Here is a 22150-nt window from a genome sequence, read left to right on the forward strand (position 1 = left end):
AAAGAGTAGCCTAAGAGTTGTCGGTGGGTAGTGATGACTAGCTGCCTTCCCTCTAGTCTTACACTGTTAAATTAGGGACGGCTAGCGCAGACAGCCCTCGTGTAGCTTTGCGCGAAATTCAAACCAAACCAGTAGGTCCCATGCTGTCCCAGAACATTATGTTAGGTTATTTCATGATTTATTTGGGCTATTCCCCGAAAATATTATAGTTCAAAAGACAAAAATAGATTTTTTCCCAGTATATTATGACAAAAAGGTTGAGGATAAGATGTGAGATGCAGTGCCCTCTATTTTTCATTTTTTTAACATACGGGATTCGTGGGATTGTCGGACTGTAGCTGCAGGTTAGTATTAGGGCTTACAAAGTTGTCGAAGAGATAGTGTATGACTGGAAGTGTAAAATTAATCTTAAGGCCGGTGTTGTAATTTAAATATACTGAGACGTTTGTTAAATACTTACATTTAAAATGGGAACGTTGTTTCGTTGTGAGGAGATGACATTATGTCAGCTTTTTCTTCAATCTGAAGCTGCTTACGCTTGTGTATCAGAGCTTGGAGAACTTGGGCTTGTGCAGTTCAGGGACGTAAGTTCGCACGATAATTAACATTTTTTTTTTTTGTATTTTAAAAGTTAGAATGATACTTGATTTTTTTTACAGAGTTTTAGTGTAAGAGGAATATGTTAAGTAATATAGTTTTTATAATAATAATTTAGCATGGATTGATTTCTACTTTTAATGAGAAGGTTGTTTCTACTTGTTCTAAGTTAGATATAAAATACTCTCGTACAGTGTTAAATATTGTTGATTACTAATAGTAATACTAATATTAGTGTGTTTTACTTTTAGTATTGATTAGTGATTGTATAAATTGTGAAGGTTATTATTTTCTGTTATTTTGACAAGGTGAGGGTAATACTTTTGGTAGGACTATATAATGACTAAATTATAAATACTCAAACTTATGCCTACGTTGATAATTTGTTCATCCTATATAATCATGCATTCTAATTTCTATACTTATGTTTATGGAGCTGCCATCAAGTATAATAGATATAATTAACTTAGGATTTTTTAAACCCAGTTTTTTGTGTTATGCCAGAAGTATTTTCTTGACGTTCTAGTATTTGTAACCATACTTCATAAAATTTCTGGTCTATTCATATAAGGTGGATAATAATTTTTTTGGATTAGTTTTCAGTAAAGCGACATAAATGTTATTGGAAGCTGTTACCTGTACAATAGATTAATGGAATATTTGGCTGCTTGGGTTTTAGAAGTTAAGGGAATGTAAGGGCATGCTTGATAAAGATTTAATTGATATAGTCTGGCTTTGAGCATTTTTAATTTTATTTTAGTTTAGTGTTGTGGATGGGATAGTCTTGATGGATCAAAAAGTCATTTGTTGTCCTTAAATTGTATGGGTATATTTTGGTTGTCTTCAAACCTTCTTTCTACTTACTAATATGGAATATGTTGTGTTGTATTTTACTAGCTTTTTAGTGTTAAACCTTTTTCATAATTTTGCATTTAGATGTTTTTACATGTGATATTTTTTGCAGCTTAATCCTGATGTTAATGCTTTCCAAAGAAAATTTGTTAATGAAGTTCGTCGCTGTGATGAAATGGAAAGAAAGTTGCGTAAGTTAAAAATATATTAATTTAACCTTTAGTTTTTGCAGTTTACAAGTTTTAACAAAGAGTATCAACTTAATTTTGCCCTTTATCTAGGCAATGCAATACTTAATTATATTTAACTAGTCAGATATTGCTACATCTAGAAATTTAGTCAGTGTACATTTCAAATAAACATTTGTGTTTTTACTGTAACATTTAGCTGTCTTCATTGTATTTTTCAAAATAAAAAAAAATATTTATGTTTATTTACAATGTTGAAATAATTACACAATAAATGATTATTAAAAACAAGGATAGAGAGAGGCGAGTGACTTGGGTTAAAAGACAATCTATGAGAGTTTGTTAAACAATAACAAGACCTGGAGATAAAGTGTATACAGAAAAGAGAGGAAGAAAGACAAAAATGAGAAAAATATAGAGAAAGACTGGAAGAAGAAAAAGATGAGAAGAGACTGGAAATAGAGAAAGAGCACAGACAAGCTCACCTAACAGGAAGAGGAAGAATTCAAGAATGACAATAGGGTCAGGGCCAGCAAACCCATAATGGCTAAACATAATAAACAGAAGGGTGACATGTATGCTTCCCTGGAGAGATTTAAAACATTAGCTTTGTTAGAACTTGGATAACTCCCTTCTCAGAGCAAAATGTTTACAAGTATATACAGGCATGATTTCAGAAGATGCTATAGACTATAACAATTTAAAAGTGGCCTTTTGGAAATGCTATGAATTTACTAAAGAAGATTTTCATAAAAAATTAACAAAAGTCAAACTAATACTGGAGAAACTAATTTAGTTTGTGTCACATCTATGGCAGTACTTCACAAAATGGAGTGACATGGCCAGATGAGAAAATAGTTTTGAAGGAGTGGCAGATCAACTAATACATGAACAGTTCATGATCACATACCCAGCTGACATATCACTGTTCCTAAAGGAGAGAGCACCAAAAGATGTGGATAAGATGATCAAGATGGCAGCACAATGTATGGAAGCCTATAGAGGGAGTATTAGTGGCAAATCCAAGAATAACTAAGTCAAAACCAGTGGTAGCTGATCAGAAACAGGAATCCACCAGAGATAACACGTACTTAATAGACAAATGGGAGATACTATTATTGTTGCAAAATAGGACACATTGCAAATTAGTGCAAGTCTGGCCCCAACAGGTAGCAAAAATCTCAACATAAAGGAGCTGAAGTTACTTACAAAGATGGTGCTGGTAAGAAACAAGAAAAAAAAGCAGATGCTGCCAGAAGAGATAGAATAAAGATAACCACCCAGGTTCACTACAAGAAGGAAGTGCATGACTAATGGTCAACTAAAGTTAGCAAATGAGTCAACAGTGCTAATGGTTATATGAACAGGTGACAAAGTTCATGAGGCACCAACAAATCACAACATGCTAATAGCTAAAGGCTATGTTTAAAAGAAAATGAAGATCTTAAAAGATATTGAATGTAGTAGTGCATTAGTGAGAATCGATATCTGATGATCACATGACAGGCAAGATACATATTTGTGTAGTGAGTGATGGGACATTGAAAAGGTTTCCAATTGCATATGTTATATGAATGACTTTGAAGCCATGTGTATGAAGGCACTCATCTTTGTGATTGGCAATATACCATGAAGTAGAAGTTTGTAGAAATCAGTCAGAAAGAAGACTGGTGAAGCATCTGCAGTTACCACTAGAGCTTGTATATAAAAAGTAAACAGAACATCAAGCCTTTCAAATTTCAAAAAGTGACATTCTGATTGTAGATATGCAGGAATTGAGAGAATGAAGCATAGAAGAAAGGCCTTTCACTGCAGAAACTTTGGGACAGTGCCAGGGAGAAAGTAGAGAATAAAACAAATAGGAAAGGAATTTTTACAATAGAGAATAAGAAGGGAGTGCCAACAGAATGTCAGACTCAAGTGAAGTTGGCTCCTGAGTCAGTTGTAGGAGGACACTTAGGAGCAAATGAGATGGCAGACAGAATCTCCAACTATTTCCATTGGTCTTTGGAGATATGACAAGATTCTACAGATCATGTGACATCTGCTAAATGACAATACCCAGAGGAAAGATAGTCAAGGTGCTCCTGTGTGTGATGCCTTCCATAGAAGAGCCATTCAGAAGATCAGACCACTTGCACTTGTTTTGACAAAGGCAACCAATATGTGCTGACAGTAATTGACTGTGAGACATTATCCAGAAACCATAGTACTGCCAAAGATAGAAACAGAGATAGGGTAGCAGAGTAGGTCTTCTGAAAGAAGTCCTAAGGGACAGAAGGACCTATTTTACATAAGGATTGATGCAAGAGGTGTACAGTCTCATCAGCAATAGTAACTCTACCACCCTGATCATCCTTTGATGGACTTTATGAGAGAGTCAGTGGAGCTTTAGATAGTATGATGAAGATGTGCCAGGAAAGACTATGTGACTAGAACAGGTAACTGCAGTCAGTATTATTTTTTTATGATAAAGTTCTACAACCAAGTACAGGATTTTCATCCTTTGAGTTACTCTACAGAAGAACAGTAAGAAGTCCAGTGCAAATATTGAAAGAGTTATGGACAGAACTATCAGAAGTGAGGAACATATACCAGTATGGGTTAGTTCTCAGAAAGTAATTGAAAGAGACCTGTCAACTTGCTTTAGAGTGCTTGTATGCAGATCAAAGCAGTCAGAAGCATCTGTATTGTAATACAAGACCAAGTATTTATGTTTCAAGGTCAGACAGAAGGTCTTAGTTCTGTTACCTTCAGACAACAATAACAAACTTGACCTGCTGTGAAAGAACCATGAAGTATATAAAGTAGCCAAAATAATGAAGTATAAGATAAAAGTTGGTGGGAAGACCAATATCTACCATGCCAATTTGCTAAATATGTATTAAGTTCTCGTCAAAGATCGACTTCAGTAAAGGTATTGGCAGATCCTGATGGAGGTAGGATCTAAAGAGAAGACAGCCTTTGTAACACCAGAAAGATGTTACCACTTTAAGATGTCATTTAGATTAGTAAACTCAGCAGCAATATCCAACCACATGATCAGAAATATATTACATAACACATTAACATCGAACATTATGTGATTGGCATTCTGTTATATTTGAAGAAACTTGAGACCTGTTTAGATAAGTGATGACTACATGCCTAACTCTCAGGTTATCAAAGTGCTACATTGGCAATTCTGTACTGGCGTTTGTTGGACACAAGATGGATGACATTGAAGAGGAGAAGCTGACCCATGTACAAGATGTACCAGTTTCAACAACCATGCAATAGATTGGATCTTTCATAGGGTTAGCTGGATACTACAGGAAGCTCATCCCAAACTTGCAGCACAGTTTGAATGACTTGAGCAAGAAAGGCATACACAACAATGGTGAAATGAGAACAACTCAAGCAGATGGCATTTCAGAAGTTAAAGAACATGTTTGGCAGTTTACCAATTCTTTGAATGCCAGACTCTTAAAGCCTTAAAAATATGTACTCAGGATTGTGATGTGATAGCAGAGTTAAGTTTTTGGATGTATCCAGAGTTAGATATGTACACCTGATATTGTTTGCAGATCATAAATATATCAGTAAATTAAGAATGTTAGAAGGTACAAAGCCAGAAGGAAAATGTGAAGCAGATAACATTAGAATTATTTTACTACATGTTCAAGCCTTATCAACAAGAATAGGTAATGTGATGAAAAAAATACATAGTATTTTTATCGTGTAACATTATCTTGTTGTAGTATGTTAAATAGTATTAAGAGAACATGTGATGGAAACATTTTGTGTTATAGACTGAAGTAACATCAAGTTGATAGAGCAGATGGAATTTGAAATTGAATTAAATATCAGAGAAACTTTTGAAATAAAAAACATTTATTAAACAAGAAAGCTAGTTCAGGTCTAGAAATAATAATACAAAAAAAATGGAAGTTTTGTAACTTTAGGTAGTTTAAGCATAGATGGCATTGTAGAAATATCAATGATTATGTGAGTATATAAAACCATGCCTTTTCTGTTACTCCTGATGGTGTATGGGACACTAAACCATATGTAGTTTTTGATTACAGTGAGTCCCTGATTTTAATAACTGTTTATTATGTAATGATTCAAGTGTTGTGTTGCTTTTAATTACAAATACATGTGCCATTTTAAGTTGTTTTATTTGTGATTGATATTCTTTTCTCCTTTGTCTTGCTTTTTTTTGGCATGGTTGAAAGGTTCATAGTTTTGATGACAGCAGTAAAATGTAAGCTATTTTTATTGTCAACCTTTGAAATAACAAACTGTTAGTAAGATTAGAGTTTGGTTTAAGAGTTAAAATTATATGTAGTAGAGATTTGTTTTAAAGTTTGTTGGAGACTGCATCAGTTTCTAATTGTTGTAAAACTGTGGCTTTTTTCTTACAGACAAACATACATTTAGCTATTTGAAAGGCACAATTGTTACACTAATATGCAATTTATTTCTTTGACCAGTAAAGATCAAACACAAGAGTAGCATTTTTCATTGTACAGTTTTGATAATTGGTGGGATCAAGTTATTTTAAACATATTCAGACAGCTTGTTACATGATTTGCTTTTGCATCAGCTTCTAGGCCCTATTTAGAAATCTCTGCCTAGACTATTTTATCTTAATTTAAATTCTGGAAGTTATTAAATTGATTTATTTACTCATTCAGTTATCTAATGAACTTCAGGGTGTCTTTATATAATTTATAATTTTGCTATAACTCTTCATCCTATCTCTTCCAAATTCCTCAGTTTGTTTCTTGATTTTTTTTTCTTCTACTATATCATTTTTTCCTTCCTTTTCTGTTTTTGTTATTCATCATCTCTTAAGCTTGGTTAATATTATGCTGATATCTCCACTGAGCATATTAAACATTTTTCTTTTCATCACTTCAAAGTTTCTTCTCTGTCAGGATTTCACTATTTCTCTCACCTTTTGTTTCTCTCTATCTCTAACTTTCTTGAAATACCTGCACAATTATAATCCACTTACCTTTTTCCAAAGACCATCTTTTCATCAATAATGAATGCTCTTCACAACCAGTTTAAAAATATTTTTAAAGGTATAATTAAAGTATTAAATGACTGTCTAGGATATCAACATGAACTCAACAAAAAATTCTTGAGAGATAGGTTCATACCATAGGGTCATTCCATGTCAAATCATCTAGGGGGCTGCAGGTGACCCCATAGAATGCCTTGAACAAATTCACGTGCTCATCTACCCATATAATGAAAAATTGTCAAAGATTAGATCAATATCTCTAATAGTTTCTGATTTACAGCCCTGTATAATTTGGTTAATTTTTTTTTTATTTTTTTTTTGGCAAATACATTTTCAGGCAACTTTGGCTGCTTAAAGCTGCAAGAGTAATGGTGGTAGAAGGCTGAAATTTGCTACACTGACTGAATTCATCTCACAGAATTCAAAAATGGTCTCAAACCAAGTTTATCTCTCTTAGGATTTGCATAGTGAGGCTGTAAAATCACCTGAAAACCCAAAATCATAAAAACATTGGTTTATTTAATAAGCCATAGCTCTAAGACTTAATGATACAAAGCTGAATTTTGTTTTCAAATATCCTATAACATATCAGTTGATAAATCAGCAATTGTTGTAATTAAAAGTCTATTAGATCTCCTGTAAAAAAAATGTAGTTGCATGCAACTTTTTATGATTTAGTTAAAAATAGCCCTACTTCAGGCCACAGTTTGACAGTGTCACCAGTTATTCAGCCTTTTCAGATTTTTACCATATATTCTTACATTTCTTAATATGATCTACAAAAAAAATCAGGATGGTGTTCAACCTCCTTTTTGAGTTATAATTTTTTAAAGTATCCTCTGACCATACCTTTTTTATTTAAAAACAGTCAGTTCAGATGTGTTACTGTGTGCAAATATATCCATACAATTTTGACAAATACTTGTCAGACTTTTATGAATCCCACTGAAATATTCTAACCAGCCTTTCACAGTGTTAAATAATGAAGTTGTAAGAAACAAGAAAGAATTAATTCATTTCTGAAGAAGTTTATTTGCATAACTAGTTAGATCACATGGAAATGCAAATATATTGTGTATGCATTACAGTTATGCAGATATGGCTGAGTTTAAGATTCAGAATATAATAAATACAAAGGTAAATCAGACACAAAAAGCACAGTGCTAAAACAGGGGATAACTGAGAAAGATTATAGTCACACCAAACTGCAATAATCGTGAAAATGAAATGTTTCAAAAACTACTTTGGTGATAAATTAGCCTTAACAACATCAAATAAACATTGCTTTGTTCAGACAGCTTGAATAAATTTCTGAAATTCGAGTTTGATTATGTTGAGATCGCTTTGACTTAGAACATAGTGGCGAGCACTACTGCCTTGCACGGTAGGTGCACTTATCAGACAAAGAGTATGTTGGAAAGGAATCCAGCTTTTTTTATATGACCTTGCAGGCCATGAGAACAGTTCCTTTCTTGATTTCTTCATAAATGACACCAACACATCGGAATGTTCATCTGATCTATTTTTTGTTTCCCACATACCATTCATGATCGTATATGCATGCCACATATTTCCCTGGCTGATAATTGTCATTGCTATCATTAGACCCTATTTGAGCTGCTGCAGCATCACTTTCACTGCTACTACTAACAGTTACAACTGTGTACACATCATCATCTGATAGCCTTCTCATGTACAATTTGTTGGTAGAGTGGGGAATAAAGATATGATGTGACCTAATACCTGATTGAACACTATCCTGGTTTTTTTTGTAGATCATATTAAGAAATGTAAGAATATATGGTAAAAATCTGAAAAGGCTGAATAACTGGTGACATGGTCAAACTGTGGCCTGAAGTATGGCAGGCTATTTTTAGCTAAATCATAAAAAGTTGTATGCAACTACATTTTTTTTACAGGAAATCTAATAGACTTTTAATTACAACAATTGCTGATTTATCAACTGATATGTTATAGGAAATTTAAAAACAAAATTCAGCTTTGTATCATATTAAGTCTTAGAGCTATGGCTTATTAAATAAACCAATGTTTTTTACGACTTTGGGTTTTCAGGTGATTTTACAGCCTTGCTATGCAAATCGTAAGAGAGATAAACTTAGTTTGAGACCATTTTTGAATTCTGTGAGATGAATTCAGTCAGTTTAGCAAATTTCAGCCTTCTACCACCATTACTCTTGCAGCTTTAAGCAGCCAAAGTTGCCCAAAAATGAATATATAAAAAAACAAACAAACAATTTTACAGGGCTGTAAATCAGAAACTATTAGCGATATTGGTCTAATCTTTGGCAGTTTTTCATTGTAGGGGTAGATGAGCACATGTGAATTTTTTCAAGGCATTCTGAGGGGTTCACCTGGAAAATTTTCCAAAATCTGGATGATTTGACATGGAATGACCCCATAGCATATAAGCTTATTTTTGTTTGACTTTATTTGGCTTTTATGTTATTGGATATTATATGTAATTAAATGTACTTTTGAATATAAATTTATTAAATAAAAGTTGTGAAATTCTCCCTATTTTAATCTGGTAATAATAATGCTGTTTTAATGCTATAAAACTTCCTGTAATAAACACTGACAATAGTATAAATTAACAGCTGCTTTTATCACTAGGTATTACTATAATATGCTTGGTCTGTAGGACTTTGAGTTTATTCTACCAAAGCATTTACGTAAGTTGTTAATAACTAATAAATTACATACTGCAACGTAAGATCATACGTAGATTGAATATTGATCTTTGAGTGACCAGTTGGTATGCTATTCTTTAATGAATGTTGGTTATACAGAGATACTTTAGTGTCATAGCAATGAGAGACATTCTGAATGGTTACCTACTCTTGTAAGCTTTCATGATTAAAGAAATGCTATATATTTGATATATTATTACACAAAAAAGTATTTAAACATAGTAGCATAACTCTCTTTATTTATGGAGTAAAAGAAATTAAAAGAAATATTAATACTGAAATAATTTTGAAATAGATAGTTTAAATTACCTGTATAGCTACAACAGTTTTCTCTATTTGTTAAGAAATGTTTATGTATATTTAGTAAATGTTTTAGTTTGCAGTTTTTAGGACATTTTTGGAACAGTGGCACTAAGTTTTTGTTTGTTTTTTTAAAGTTTACTAACCTCCAAATGTATTGTGTATTGTGTAACACTGTACATATTTTATATATATTTACATACTTAAAACTGTTTTGAATGACCAACTGTCTACAGGATTCTTGGAAAAAGAAATAAAAAAGGATGGAATTCCAATGTTAGATATTGGAGACAACCCTGAAGCTCCCCAGCCTAGAGAGATGATTGATCTGGAGGCAAGTTTTGAATGTGATTTGTTTTAATAATTGTAAACTAAATTATTATTAAATAAATAAATTTAGTATTTCCAATGATTTTACCTATTGATTAATCAAAATGGTGATTTCATATGATAACCTGTTCTATTGGTCACAATTTGCAGACACTTTTGTTTTTAAAAAAAAAATCCCATTAAGTTATATAGCCATTTTCTATGTGGTGGTGAAGTTGCTAATGATAATTAAATACCACAAAGCAATCACAATATTTTGCTTTACAAGTATGTAATAATTCCACACTGATCTTTTGTAAATTGGGTAATGAAAACGTTTTCATCTCACAATAAGAGTAATGATGTAATTATTTAAAATGTCATTATTACAATTACAAGATATTAAGTAGTCAACTAGACAATTTATATATGTTGTTTGGATAGGATAAACTTGAAAACAATATTCAATAAATATTTGAGTCATCACAATATTTTAATTGCCTACCATACTCACTAACTAGTAAACTTAATCTTAATTTGTAAGGGTTTTATTTTGATGAACATAACAAATGTAGTCTCATGTTTACAAACATTGTAGTTTAATAAAACTAGAGTATTTCTATCAAAAAGTAAACACCTTGTGATTTTAAACAAACTTATGACAATCTCAATATGTATTAATCTCTGGTCATGTGGCTTTTTTAATTCATATTGTATATAAACATGAAAAACTTTGTTATTCAATTTTATTTATTTTTTATGATACAGGAAAAAGTTTAATAGCTTGTTGCTTTTGTAAAGTATATCTCTATCATATGTAACAACAATGGTTTTAATCCTATCACTACTGGGATCCATTATATTGTTCAAAGGGCCATAAATTTAATTATAAATAAATGTATACTGTTACAAACTTAGGATAAATGAATGTAGTTTCATGTTATAATTCTAAGCCATTCTAGAAATTGAAAAAGATAATTAAGATTTGTGTTTGTGTGTGTGTGGTTACAAGGTTAGTCAAATTGCCCAATTCCATTTGGAGATAGGGTAGAGAAAATAACAGATAAACAATAAAATGTTATTGAAAAAAAGTATGAAATGGATTTAAGAGGTCTTAGGAATTACACAAAGGAAATTTGAGACTTTTGAAATGAGGGGAAGTATTTTTAATCTTAACATAAATAAGTTTGCATATGAGAATGTTCAAAACAAATACTCAGTATATTTATGGACAAATCTTAATTTTATTTTACTAAAGATATGATTTTTTTTGTATGTGAAAGATTTATAACATTAACTGAAAAGACTGACAAATCTGAGAAGAGGTACACACTATGTTGAACATTAAAAGTATTAAATCTAAAAAGACTTTAAATGAGTACAGAGAGGTCATGTGGTTGGTGAAATTGACAAAGCCCATATTGAGAATTAAACAGTAATAAATGTTGTATAAAATGTTTTATAAATGCAGTATTCCAAATGTAACTCACAAACCAGGTAGCTAACAACTGAAGCTTGCCAATGGGAAGGAATGTAAACAAAGCCACAGCAGCACCACCAAGCTACAATGAACATTTGTATTTGGATATAATGAAATTTTTATGTAACAAAAGTTTGTTTGTTTGTTTTATAAGATGCTGGATAACAAAGCTTTTATATATATATATATATATATATATATATATATGTTGTCTAGTTTACTGAAATCTGATGAGGTGAAAACCTAATATTGTACAGTTGCTCCTGTGTTAAAGTTTTATAGTTTTCTGTCTGAACTTGTCCACTTTATCTGATTTCTTTTCACTGAAGGTAATTTCTATAGCTTTCAAACATACAATTTAACAAACAAATACTTTTGCAATTAACAAAGACAGGAATGTTTACATAAACTGTAAAAACATTCTTTTAACCTGTATATTTACTCATATTTATTACATTATAGATTAATTATTGTTCTGTCTAATGATTTGGGTGTTCCAAAATTATGGACCTCTTTGAACTCATTTAAAGTATTTTTAGATTTACCACTTCTAACATTCAAAGTAGTGGGTATTTTTATATTATAGATTGATTCTTGCTATATCCAATGACTTGGGCCTTCCAAAGGATTCTATAGAGATTGTGGAGTCCAGACTTTAGGTTGAGAACTTAAGTTCCCTGGGGACATCATTTTACTAGTACAAAAATCACGAGAGAGTTTAATACCATACTTTTCACAAGAAAGTTTGCTGCTTTATTAGAACAATATTGCTGAATTACAACCAATGCTACAAGCTACAGTTTGTGAACCAAGTGAGTGGTATTGTTCATTGGTTCCTCCATACGAAGTCTGAAAGGTGTTCTTCACTATGGTAACGTATATACATCTGTTCATATTGGCCATTCAGGTAACTTGAAGGAAAAATATAAAAATCTGTAACTTCATAATTAGGTCAAATACAAAAAACATGGCTGAATACTTTGTGGAGACTTAAAATCCCCTTCTATGTTGTTGGTTCAACAATCCAGTGATACAAAGTTTCCATATTTTTTGTGTGAAGGGGAAAGCAGAGCATGAAATTAGCACTGGATAAAAAAAGCAATAGCCATGCAGAGCCAACATGATGACATGATTGAAAAACATTGAATGTAAAAGTTTGGTTGACACAAAGAAAGTCCTATTACTTTCACATAAAATCAGGCTTCATGAAGCAGTTTTTAAAGTTTTAGACAAAGATGGCAATTGTTCCAAGTATCTGTAGACAATTCCTAGCTCTTTACGAAGTGAAACTTCAAGAAGGGATTGTTATTGGGCTTCAGATTGGGATATTGACTTTGGATGAACAGTTTGAAGGACAATGAGAAAAGTTAAAAAAGAAGTATAGATTGCTTTTAAAGATGTTATTGACAAATTTCTAGAAAACAATAAAGAATCAAATTACCAAATATTACATGCTTGATAAATTCAAAGAGATAGGTTGTAATATGAGCATTAAAATTCATTTCTTACAATGACATATTGAATATTTCTCTGAAAATCTCGGTGCCATCAGCAAAGAACAAGGGAAAGGTTTTACCAAAACATCAGGGAAATGGAAAGGAGGTATCAAAGAAGGTGGAACATCAGCATGATGGTTGATTACTGCTGATGTACTCCAGATGCAGTACAAAAAAAAACCATAACATACAGTTTTGAGGCTAAGAGACAGATTTCACACAGAAAATTTGGATGCGTGAGGATGCATATTTGTTTTACATCAGTGTTTTTACCTTTTCTTTAGTTTATATTTTTATTAACAAACATAATAATAAAAAATGTTTATTGTAGTAAAAAATAATAATTTGATCTAAGTAAGTATTTTTCTTCTTGGTTTGTAAAACAAGAAAAAAAATTTTCAAAATCTTTGTAGTTGAGTTATGGAAAATCCATTATTAAACTCAAAAATTTTTTGAAGTTTAAATTTGCAGGTCTCTATTAGTGTTTTGCTAATGCCTTAAAGTTTCATGCAGTACATATTCAGAAGAAAATTGGTGGATGGTCCACTTTGACAGCTGTGGCTTTGTTCATGGCCAAGTAACTCATGATCCATGATGTACAGTTTACAGGTTATGTTCACAACTAATAAAACTGACACAGCCAAAAGTATTTCAAATAAAAGATTGTCAGAATGTAGATGTAATTGCAGCTGGGACATGGGCATTATCAGGGATCTTGTTGCACACAACAGTGCTTTTTTTTTTGCTTGTTCTGTACAATAGTTGGGTTAGTAAGTTTAAGTACTTTTCTATTTGAAAAATGAGACTATACAGATAAAGAACCTTTTATGCATGTGATGAAGTTATTCTGAGGTAAGGTTTCCAGATATATGAAGTTATATAATGTGCTGGAATATTAATGATAAAATTTACTAATCAGAATAGTTTGCTTTATCTGTTTGACTTCTTTTACAATTATTTTTTAGTATTACTTATTGTAAAACTGTAATTATTTTTCTACCTTTTAATTATGATACAACTAATTCAGCATCTTATCAAGAACTTCTGATGAGAAAAGCTTGGCAGTAGACCTGGGAAGTTAACTTTATTACTTAGTATAGTTGGGTATCTCTGATCATTTATTACATCAGTTTGTGTCAGGTATAAAATAAATTTAATTTAAAATGCCCTTCCATTGGCTGAGCAATAAGTCTGCAGGCTTGTTATGCAAAATATCAAGTTTTAAATCACTGAAGTGGGCAGAAAATAGATAGCCCATTGTATAACTTTGTGTTTATCAACAAACAAATTAAAGTTATGATTACATTCATTAGTGCCACAAACAAATTAAAATGAGTTTTCTGTTTATTCCAACTATCCAAGAAATCAAAGTATTGCCATTGATATTTTATTATCTTTTAAGTAATCAATTAATCAAAATTATCATTTACAGTTATAAATATTTTATTCCATCTATTCAGGCCTTGTATGAAAATAATTGATTAATATAAATTATTAAAGTGGATAATGAATAATTGATACTGAATTTCACTAATTACCCATCTCTGTATTTTAACATATTTAGTGAAAAAGTATTTTGGTCTTGGCCCTTATTCCTAACACTTCTTCAATTCTTTACTTGTAATCTTTACATTTTACTCAGTAAGTCAGATGTTTTACTCCAAGTCAAAAACATTGAAAGTGGTTTTTCTATCTTTTTTTTCCATGCTTAATTTTATATTTTTTAAATTTGAAATTTGATAAATTCTCTTTGGATTACTTTCATATTTAAAATTATCAAATTAAACATTTTTTGGGGGTTCTGGACATGTCTTTCTCACTTCATGCACTACATTCAAGAACTACATATTTTTTGTGAATCTATGGATTTTTTATTATTTTTAAGTTTAATATACTTTTTAATGTCAGTGTAAATCTAGGAAGAAACGTTTAGAGAGTGCACTATGTTTTCTGAAAATTAACAACAATTTGCCAACAAAAACAGAAAAATGATAAAAGTAAAATAGTAGAAACTTTTTACATAGCAAAAAAAGTAACTTGGAACAGTTTACAATATCTCTGCTCAGTAATTGATTTTATGCATCATAATAGTTTATCGTCATTGCTAAAAGCATGAGGCAACTTTTTTGAAATTGAAAGGAGAAAATGATGAAGTAAATTAACATAGATGTTTAAAATAAGTTCACCTGAAACTATAGAGAGAGAGAGAGTGGTCATTACTTCTATAAAAAATTTGTAGATTTTGGTATCCATGGATTTTAACTTAAACTTTTCAACTAATCTGTATTATTTAATGCAAGTACAATTATAGAGGTTTCAAATAAACTTATACTGAAAATGCACTGCTGTGAGTTTTAATTGTATACATATTTTTTGGAACACTTCTCATAGTTTTGCACATTTAAAGTAAGTACTTGCATTAACTTGTATTACAAAATAACTTTACAAGTTTTTAAGTCATGTTTTTAATTGAGATATTGCATTTCATGGAAATATTTTGGAACATTCTATATTTTGTTGAAAGACTTTCAAAAGAATGCTTGTTTTGAAATGTCTCCTGGCCACTTGTACTCTCAGAGGAATTCTATGTCTGGTAACAAGCTGTTATTAACTAATTTCTTTTTGGAAGAGAACCTTGGAGTGAAGGGGACACATGAATGTGAGAAAATTAGTGTTCCTGTAAATGTCTATTGGTATAGTATAGTTTCTTCCAGAAATATATTTTTTTCTCTATTTTACCTGTTAAACATTTATTACATTTTTTTGTTTTTTTTTAACAACTATTTCATGCCAATTGAAAATAAATGTTAAGATAATTATGTTGTTTCTCATTCATTTTTAGGCAACATTTGAAAAACTTGAAAATGAGTTGAAAGAAGTAAATACCAATGCAGAAGCCCTGAAGAAAACATACTTGGAATTAACAGAACTGAAGCATATATTGCGTAAAACCCAGGCTTTTTTTGATGAGGTATGTTTATTAAGGGTTGTTTGTCAGGAATAAAATAACTTTAGTTCATGTTAACCTTGTTGTCACAAGTATCCTTCACTGCGTGTGACACAGTTTTAATGTCATAAATTCAAAATTTCACTAAACTACTTTTTGTTTACATTATTATTACATTAGCATAGCATGAAAGCTAATCTAATAATCCATATTTTAATAGTATATAAGTTTTAAGTTCACAATTCTACAGGGCAATACTTTAAAAAATCCTGAATTTCTCCTAGTGTAATGCATATTACACATTTTTTCTTAGCATGTCCATCATCCCTATTTTATCCACCATCTCATAAAAAGGTATGAAATTAAACATAAATTACTCTCTATAAAATTGCCATTGCTCATATAAACCACGTTTATTGTTGTCTTCAACTTTGTTTGGTCAGAAAGCTATTGAATAGAAAATCAAATCCCTCATGCCACACTCTTACCTGTCATGTCCTCTCTTTCATACTTATTTAATAGTTCTCTCTTGCACTGAATTGTATATTACATGTAACCAATAGAAACTTAAGGTTTTCATCTATCAAATGGCATTTTGTATAACATTATGTTCTGAATAGTTAAATGTTGATTTCACTTGAAGTACTACATTGTTCCTTTGAGAAAGTTAACAACTGGCTTGGATGAATTTGTAACAACTCTTGTGGCAGAGCTAGAAAGCCAGAATATTTTTGAGAGGTAAGGAAATTTGTTTACTTTTTGCATGTTATTAGTATATATTGTTTGGAGCATTATTTAATTAAATAAAAATTATTAATTGCAATACTAAAAATGGTATAAAAAATTAGAGTTTACTCTTTGACAACTGAGAGCAAGAAAAAAACTTGAATAAGTATTTTATTTCTTGTTTTTAATGTTAAATCTCTATTTATATTTATAAAGTTAGTTAAATTGTAAAAGTAATGAAATTTTTAGGTTAATTTAGATTCAGTAAAATATAATTTTTTCATGAGGCATGCATGTGAGCTGCTTGTACTGAATCAAACACAGTAACCCTGTTTATCTTTCCATTTTTGAAAGTGGTCCCCTGTATACACTTCAATATATGACATGTAAATAACCAATCAACAGCTCAGAATGTCTCCAGAGTGGCTTTCTCAGCCATTTAACTCTGTGAAAAGGCTACCACATTCTTTTAATCCAAGATTTCAAGGAGGTTGGTTGTGTCTTTAGTCTGCTTGAGGTTTTTTGTTTTCATGAGTCTTGTACTGTCTTTATGTTCTTTTATTCTTGTTGCAAGTCTTTTTCTCTGTTTCCACAATGTGTTTCACATCAAGAACATGAAGTTTCGTAAATGTTTTTGTATTTCTCAATGGTAGGTTTTTTGGTTTTTTTTCCAGAATGGATTTTTAATGTCTTGTAGGATATCTATTGGACATATACTTTGAATTTCTTGGCTATGCATTTAAGTTTTTCACTGAAATTTTGCAGCTGAGGGAGGTAAATGTTTGTAATGGTAGTGTTTTCCTCATCTCCTCTTTCTGTTGTAGTCTTTTTCAGGGAGTTTTTGATGAAGAAAAAGGTGTAAGTGTTCTGTTTGAAACATTGATCTTTTGGCATTTTATTTTGATGGATATTTGATTGCAACTTGTTTCTGTTATTTTGTTTAAACATTGGATTATACCATGTTTTAATGAGGTTGGATAGTAGGAATACAAGTAGGTGGGTCAACTGGGAACAGTTGAGATGTTTCTCTTGTTTGCTGATGAGTGTGTCAAGATATGGCAGGCATTTTTTTGTTCTTTTGTTTCCATGGTGAAGTCTATAGATTAAGATGTTGTAGGAAGGCTAGTTGGTTTTTGTGACTGTCTGGCCAGTTAACAAAGGCTTATAGAAACTTGGTTTTATATGTGTGGATGAGAGGTTTCTTTTTTCAAAGTCTTCCATGAAAGTATCTTCCAGGATAGGAGAGAGTGGTGATCCCATGGCTAGACTATCTGTTTGCATATAGATTCTTCATTGAATTAGAAGAAAGTTGATTGTAAGCAAATAGTTGTTAGTTCCATGATGGCATCTATCTTCATGTCAGTTCTGTGTGATAGAGAGTTGTCATTCAGTGGTGGTTGTTTGGTGGTATGAAGGGTTTCTAAGGTTGGAACACTGGTAAATAAGTCTGTCAAAACTGACCAAAATATTCATGGATCTGATGTGTAGCTTTCTAAGTTGTTCTATGAAATATGTAAAGTTGTGAATGTGATATTTGGTATTTTTTCATAATGGAAATGGGTACCAGGAAGGTAGTTAGTTAATGGTAAGGAAAGTTCATAACACTGATGATAGGCCTTAAAGATGTATCAGATTTTTTTTATCCTAGGTAGTCCATAGAATTGATGAGTGTGGGTAGGAAATCAACATCATTATCAAGAAGCTCACAAGCTTGCTCACTGGTTTTATCACCTGACATTCCTGTTACAATGCAGAGATTCAAACATCATTCTTAAGTTTCTGATATTCGAAGAAACTACTTTTTCTAGAATTAAAAATACTTAAAAGTTCTTGACAATACCAGGAGGCACCTCTTAAGATTACATGTAGAAGAATATATATGTAAGAAGCACCATTTAACCAAGATAACTGGAACACAAAATGCTGAGGTTCAAACACTTCTCTTCACAAATACAAGAGCATTGGATATCAAATGCTATACATCCAACCTAGAAAGCATCAAGAATAAGTACAAAACTTCAACATACTTACCAAGAAAGATAATTCTCCAACAATAAACACAGTTCACAATACGAGACTACTAAGTGATACAGAAAACAAGATTTTTAACCTAGGTCCAAATTTTGCCATACAACCTAGCACAACCAACTGTTGACATAGCTGCAACTTTAGAATCTGCTGCACTGTGCATCCTGAAACCTATAGCTAAACAACTCTGATATCAAACTTACACTATCCTTAGGAATGCCAAGAAAATAAAACTGGCTATCAGTAAACAGGAATGTGACTGAACCATTTGAAATGGAACACCAATATCAAGATTTCACCAGCAGATGAAGGAAACATTATAGTCATCCTAGATATCAAAAACAATGACACAAAGATCAAACAGTTTTAAAGTTTTAAGTGCTAAAAGCTGAAGAAGGTTTTAAATTGAATGAGCAATAAGTATACATTTATTAACTTTTTGTGTTTCATACCCAAGGTCCTGAATGTTTTGTTTTTTTAACTTTTATGCTAGGTTTCTTTAATTTCATCATGAAGTCATCCTTGCCCAACATTCCTTCTTTTCTGTATTTTATTGCAGGCCTTTTTCCTCTCTGACTGTCTTAACACTCCTACGAAAAGTGGGGCCTAATAGGCCCCAGAGCAACTTGAAAGGTTATTAATATTAGGCTAATAATTTTGTATTTAAATGAAATTGCCATTTAAATCCATTAATGAATGGATTAACGAGATTCCCACTGTCCCTATCTACTATCTAGCGAAACCACAGCCAGGGGAACGGGCTTGGAGAAATCAGGACTAGAAACGTCTTTTCGTAGGAGTGTTAATGTTTATTACCCTTGCTCTTAAAGAGTATTGCAGTGAGATCTGTGTGTATATCTGTGTTTCTGTACTTGTATCTCAAACTAATAGATTGGTGTATATGAAAATTGTCATATCAAGTTATTGGGTATTTTAAAAAAGTATTCTTGAAGTTTCAGATGTTTGACACTTAACAAACAACTTTGTTTCAAATTAGTCCATTTCTGAAATGTCACCTAAGGGGGGAGGTACTTGCATGTAGAGGAAGTGTTTGCCAACTTTGTCTAATCTACATATAAATATACTTTGAGGATAGTTTATACCAAGTAAAGTATATAGTGTGAGAGGATTATATGTCATTTGTATATTTTAAATTAATGGTACCTGTAACTCCAGGTGCACCATAAATGCTTTTTTAAATTGATACTACTAATGAAGAAAATAATATTGAATTGCAGTTAATTTCAATAATTGTTATATTTTCCTGTCTATTTTATACAGAAAGTAAGTTATTTTGCCAAATCATGTTTTGTTGGTTTTTCATTCTCTGTTTTAATGGGTAAAGATATAAAATTGTTCAATATAACACTATGTGTAAACTACTATCAGCAAATGTTTGTAATATGAAGGTTATATACATGTATATGTTTCTAATTTGAGATTTAATTACATGCATAAAACATGGATGGTATTTTGGCATATATTTGTTAATATCTTTTTCTTGAAAGGGTTCATTTAAAGTTATTTTTTTTACATTTCAAGCAAAGTAAAATCTGAAATATTTTTTGAGGTGAGCATGTGCTTAGAATCACTGTTTATTAATCACAAACTTGTATGATAAATATAGACCAGGGTAAAATATATTTTTATACTTACAACATTGTTAGTTTAATGGCCCTGCTTGTGATTTTCTCTTAAGAACACTACAATCGCCATTTTTTTTATCACTTTATCCAATATTTTTGATAGTTGTGAAGTTTGCATTTTACCACAATAACTAGTTGTTTTTTGTTTGTTTTTTCTTCACCTTTGATTGTTTTTTGGTTTTGTTTAACTTGTGTTTAAGTTTAAACTTCAGTTGTGAACATGCATACTAGTTTTCAAGGCATGCTGTTTGTTAATTTTTATGTACAGATTTATCAGACAAGTAGCTTTATGTTTGTTTTAAATGTATTACTTAGTGCATGAATTTTTACAATTACGCTAAAGTTTTAAGTTTTTAGTTACCTTTCTTTTTCATTGCCAAATTTTTATTAGTATTAACGCCTTTCCTTTCCCTGGGCCTTTTTGCATTTTACATGACACACACACACACAATTTATTCATCAGGCAGAATTTCATCGTGCACAGATGCATGACCCCAGTATGCAGGAGGAAAGTGTAACCCTTCTGGGAGAAGAGGGACTAAGAGCTGGTGGACAGGCTCTTAAATTAGGGTAAGCATTTTGTTTAAAAAACACATATTTCATAATGTAACTTTTATTTCAGATAGTATGTTTTAAGCACTAATATATTTACTTAGTTGTTCTGCTACTTAAAATTTAACCAATATGTATATTCTTTGCAGTGAGGTTAGTTTAAATTAGAGCACCAGAAAAGCATAGTTAAATATTAATATTTATGGGTAAAATGAATGTGCTTTATTTATGTATTGCAAAAATGAAAATATTTCTTATGATATTTGAGAATTTTTTAAGAAAACATTTTGAAGCTGTAGCCATACATGTTTCCTTGGGTTATAACATCAATGTTTATTTTCTCCACTTGTCTCCTAGAGATCCTTGTGATCAGTTAGACCTTGATGCCCTTGAACAGTTGCTGTCTCCCTTTTTAATCCTGGAAGTCTTTTTAGGGACACAATTTCCTCTGGGGCAGTGCTGATATTAATGGGTGGGGTTATTTCATAAAGCGTATGCTCTTGGATCACAACCTTTCTTCAGTACTGGTTCTTGTGCTTATTTTTATGCACCTAATTTTTTTTACTTCAATTGGTCCATCTATTGCCTCCTCTTCACTGGTCTTGGAGGGTTGACAGTGACCCTCCAATGACAGTGGCCATTTTTCTGTCATTTTGAGATAGATTGGTGATAGTTGATGCCATCGGACCAACATGCCTTAGTGGAAGTTGGACCAGGCCGACTGGCCCTCTTTCAACTCCATCTTTGAACTTGATCTTGCCATTGTCTGCCACTGATAGACAACTGTGAGATAACTGACTGTATTGTCCAAACAACTGCTGAATGTATTCCTAAGGGCCTCACATGTTTTCTGTGGTAGTCATACTTGTCAGGAGGCATGGAAGGCTCAGAAAAGGGCTTTGGATACCCTCCAGTGGTATCTTTCTTACTCTAACTGCATCCTTTGTCAATGGCAGCTCAGGTTTTAGAGTGAAAAGAAATCTGTCATGCCCTTATTTACTTCAAACTGGACTATGGGTATCAGGTTATCCCATTACATTGACCTTTAAGATGCTGGAATTTTCCTAAGCAGAGTCTTCAGCTTTGCACAGAAGCTTTCCACACTTCCAGTTCAGAGTTTTAACACTCCTATGAAAAGTGGGGCCTAATAGGCCCCAGAGCAACTTGAAAGGTTATTAATATTAGGCTAATAATTTTGTATTTAAATGAATAATCCATTTAAATCCATTAATGAATGGATTAACGAGATTCCCACTGTCCCTATCTACTATCTAGCGAAACCACAGCCAGGGGAACGGGCTTGG

At 31.7% G+C, this 22150-nt stretch overlaps 1 protein-coding gene across 5 annotated transcripts in view; it reads left to right on the forward strand.

The window, feature by feature from the left end:
- Positions 1–290: 290 nt before the first annotated feature.
- The window catches only part of LOC143248986 (V-type proton ATPase 116 kDa subunit a 1-like), an 83084-nt gene continuing 61224 nt past the window's right edge, over positions 291–22150 (forward strand). For 2 of the 5 annotated variants that reach the window (XM_076498081.1, XM_076498079.1), the window contains exons 1-5: positions 291–584; positions 1562–1640; positions 9899–9996; positions 15790–15918; positions 20758–20864. In XM_076498081.1, the coding sequence (XP_076354196.1) occupies positions 468–584; positions 1562–1640; positions 9899–9996; positions 15790–15918; positions 20758–20864 (530 nt within the window). In that variant the 5' untranslated portion in view covers positions 291–467. Of the gene's footprint in view, positions 585–1561; positions 1641–5864; positions 5884–9898; positions 9997–15789; positions 15919–20757; positions 20865–22150 lie in introns of those variants that run through there. The other 3 variants (XM_076498082.1, XM_076498080.1, XM_076498083.1) reach the window with 2 other exon arrangements.

Source organism: Tachypleus tridentatus, chromosome 4 (assembly GCF_004210375.1).
Source record: "Tachypleus tridentatus isolate NWPU-2018 chromosome 4, ASM421037v1, whole genome shotgun sequence".
NCBI classification, from domain to species: Eukaryota; Metazoa; Arthropoda; class Merostomata; order Xiphosura; family Limulidae; genus Tachypleus; species Tachypleus tridentatus.